At 60.4% G+C, this 995-nt stretch overlaps 1 protein-coding gene across 3 annotated transcripts in view; it reads right to left on the bottom strand.

The window, feature by feature from the left end:
* The window catches only part of EVA1C (eva-1 homolog C), a 93,376-nt gene that overhangs the window by 37,167 nt on the left and 55,214 nt on the right, over positions 1–995 (bottom strand). Inside the window, exon 3 of one of the 3 annotated variants that reach the window (XM_004711290.2) lies at positions 28–151. The exons of 1 other annotated variant lie outside the window; for it this stretch is intronic. In XM_004711290.2, the coding sequence (XP_004711347.1) occupies positions 28–151 (124 nt within the window). The remainder of the gene's footprint in view (positions 1–27; positions 152–995) is intronic. One more of the 3 variants, XM_045284939.1, reaches the window with a different exon arrangement.

The raw sequence follows: 995 nt of genomic DNA, 5'->3' as shown, positions 1-995 counted from the left end.
GCTATCCCCCACTCCGAGGTTACTTACTAGGTTGGCATTTAAAGGAGACCAGGAGGTATTTACTGCTTCCTGGACAAAGGTCAGGTCCAAAGACACGGCTATTGACCAGGAGGTGGCAGGCCCGCTGGTTCTGGCACTCATCCAGCACCTTCTAAAACGGGGTGAAGGTGGGGGGTAGAAAAGGACAGACGTCACACAGAGTCCGAGGGGCCCCAGACGGGGCTGCTCTGAGGGAAGGGACACCCCCTGCCTGGCCAAGTTTCCTGCAGAGATGGCGGGAGCCACTCTGGGGCGTGCCTGGGAGGAAAGGGCGAGTGTGTGGGCGGCCCGGCTGCCTCCCCAGCACCTTCTTGCTCCTTCTCTAGGGAAGGACACATCCAAGCTCCAGGCAGCCAGCCACCCTGCAGTCAGCCTCCTCCGGCCGGTGGTTCGAGGGTTCGAGCCCACCCGCACTGCTTGGGAGAAGGATGAGGCTGTCTGCTCCCATAAGAGCCGGGGAACACTTCTGCTCTGTGTAGAGTGTCACTACAGGTCCAGACCGGCTTCGTGGCAGTGAGCAGGGGGGGTGGGGGGTGTTGTTGTTTGGTTGGTTGCTTCTTGTTTTGGGGCCCCCATGGTTAATCCTTTTGACAAAACGCCTGCCTGGCAAAGATCCCCGGAGTACTGTAGGGTGGGGCTGGTGGGGACTCGGAGGGCCTCCCAGGTGAAAGCCCAGAGAACTGTGGCAGCCAGGGATCCTGACCTTGATCCACAGAGCCCCCCGGGGAGACGGACGTCTGGGAGCAGCCTGGGGCCCGCACCCTTTCCAGCTTTGTCTCCTCTGCCCTACGACACAGGCAGACCCTCACCCCACTCAGGGGCATGGGGCCCATGCCTCCCTGCTGAGGAACACTCTTCATGAGATGCTCAGACTCTCTAAAGCTTCGGAGTTAAATGCTTTCTTTCAGAGCTCTCCCAATGGACGCTCACAGAAGGGCCTGCCCTGAGCCATGGGA

The sequence above is a fragment of the Echinops telfairi genome, unplaced genomic scaffold (assembly GCF_000313985.2).
Source record: "Echinops telfairi isolate 266 unplaced genomic scaffold, ASM31398v2 ScPeMD7_7469;HRSCAF=8507_0, whole genome shotgun sequence".
NCBI lineage: Eukaryota > Metazoa > Chordata > Mammalia > Afrosoricida > Tenrecidae > Echinops > Echinops telfairi.
The sequence above is the reverse complement of the archived record's forward strand: the minus strand, read 5'-3'. Positions and strand labels throughout refer to the sequence as shown.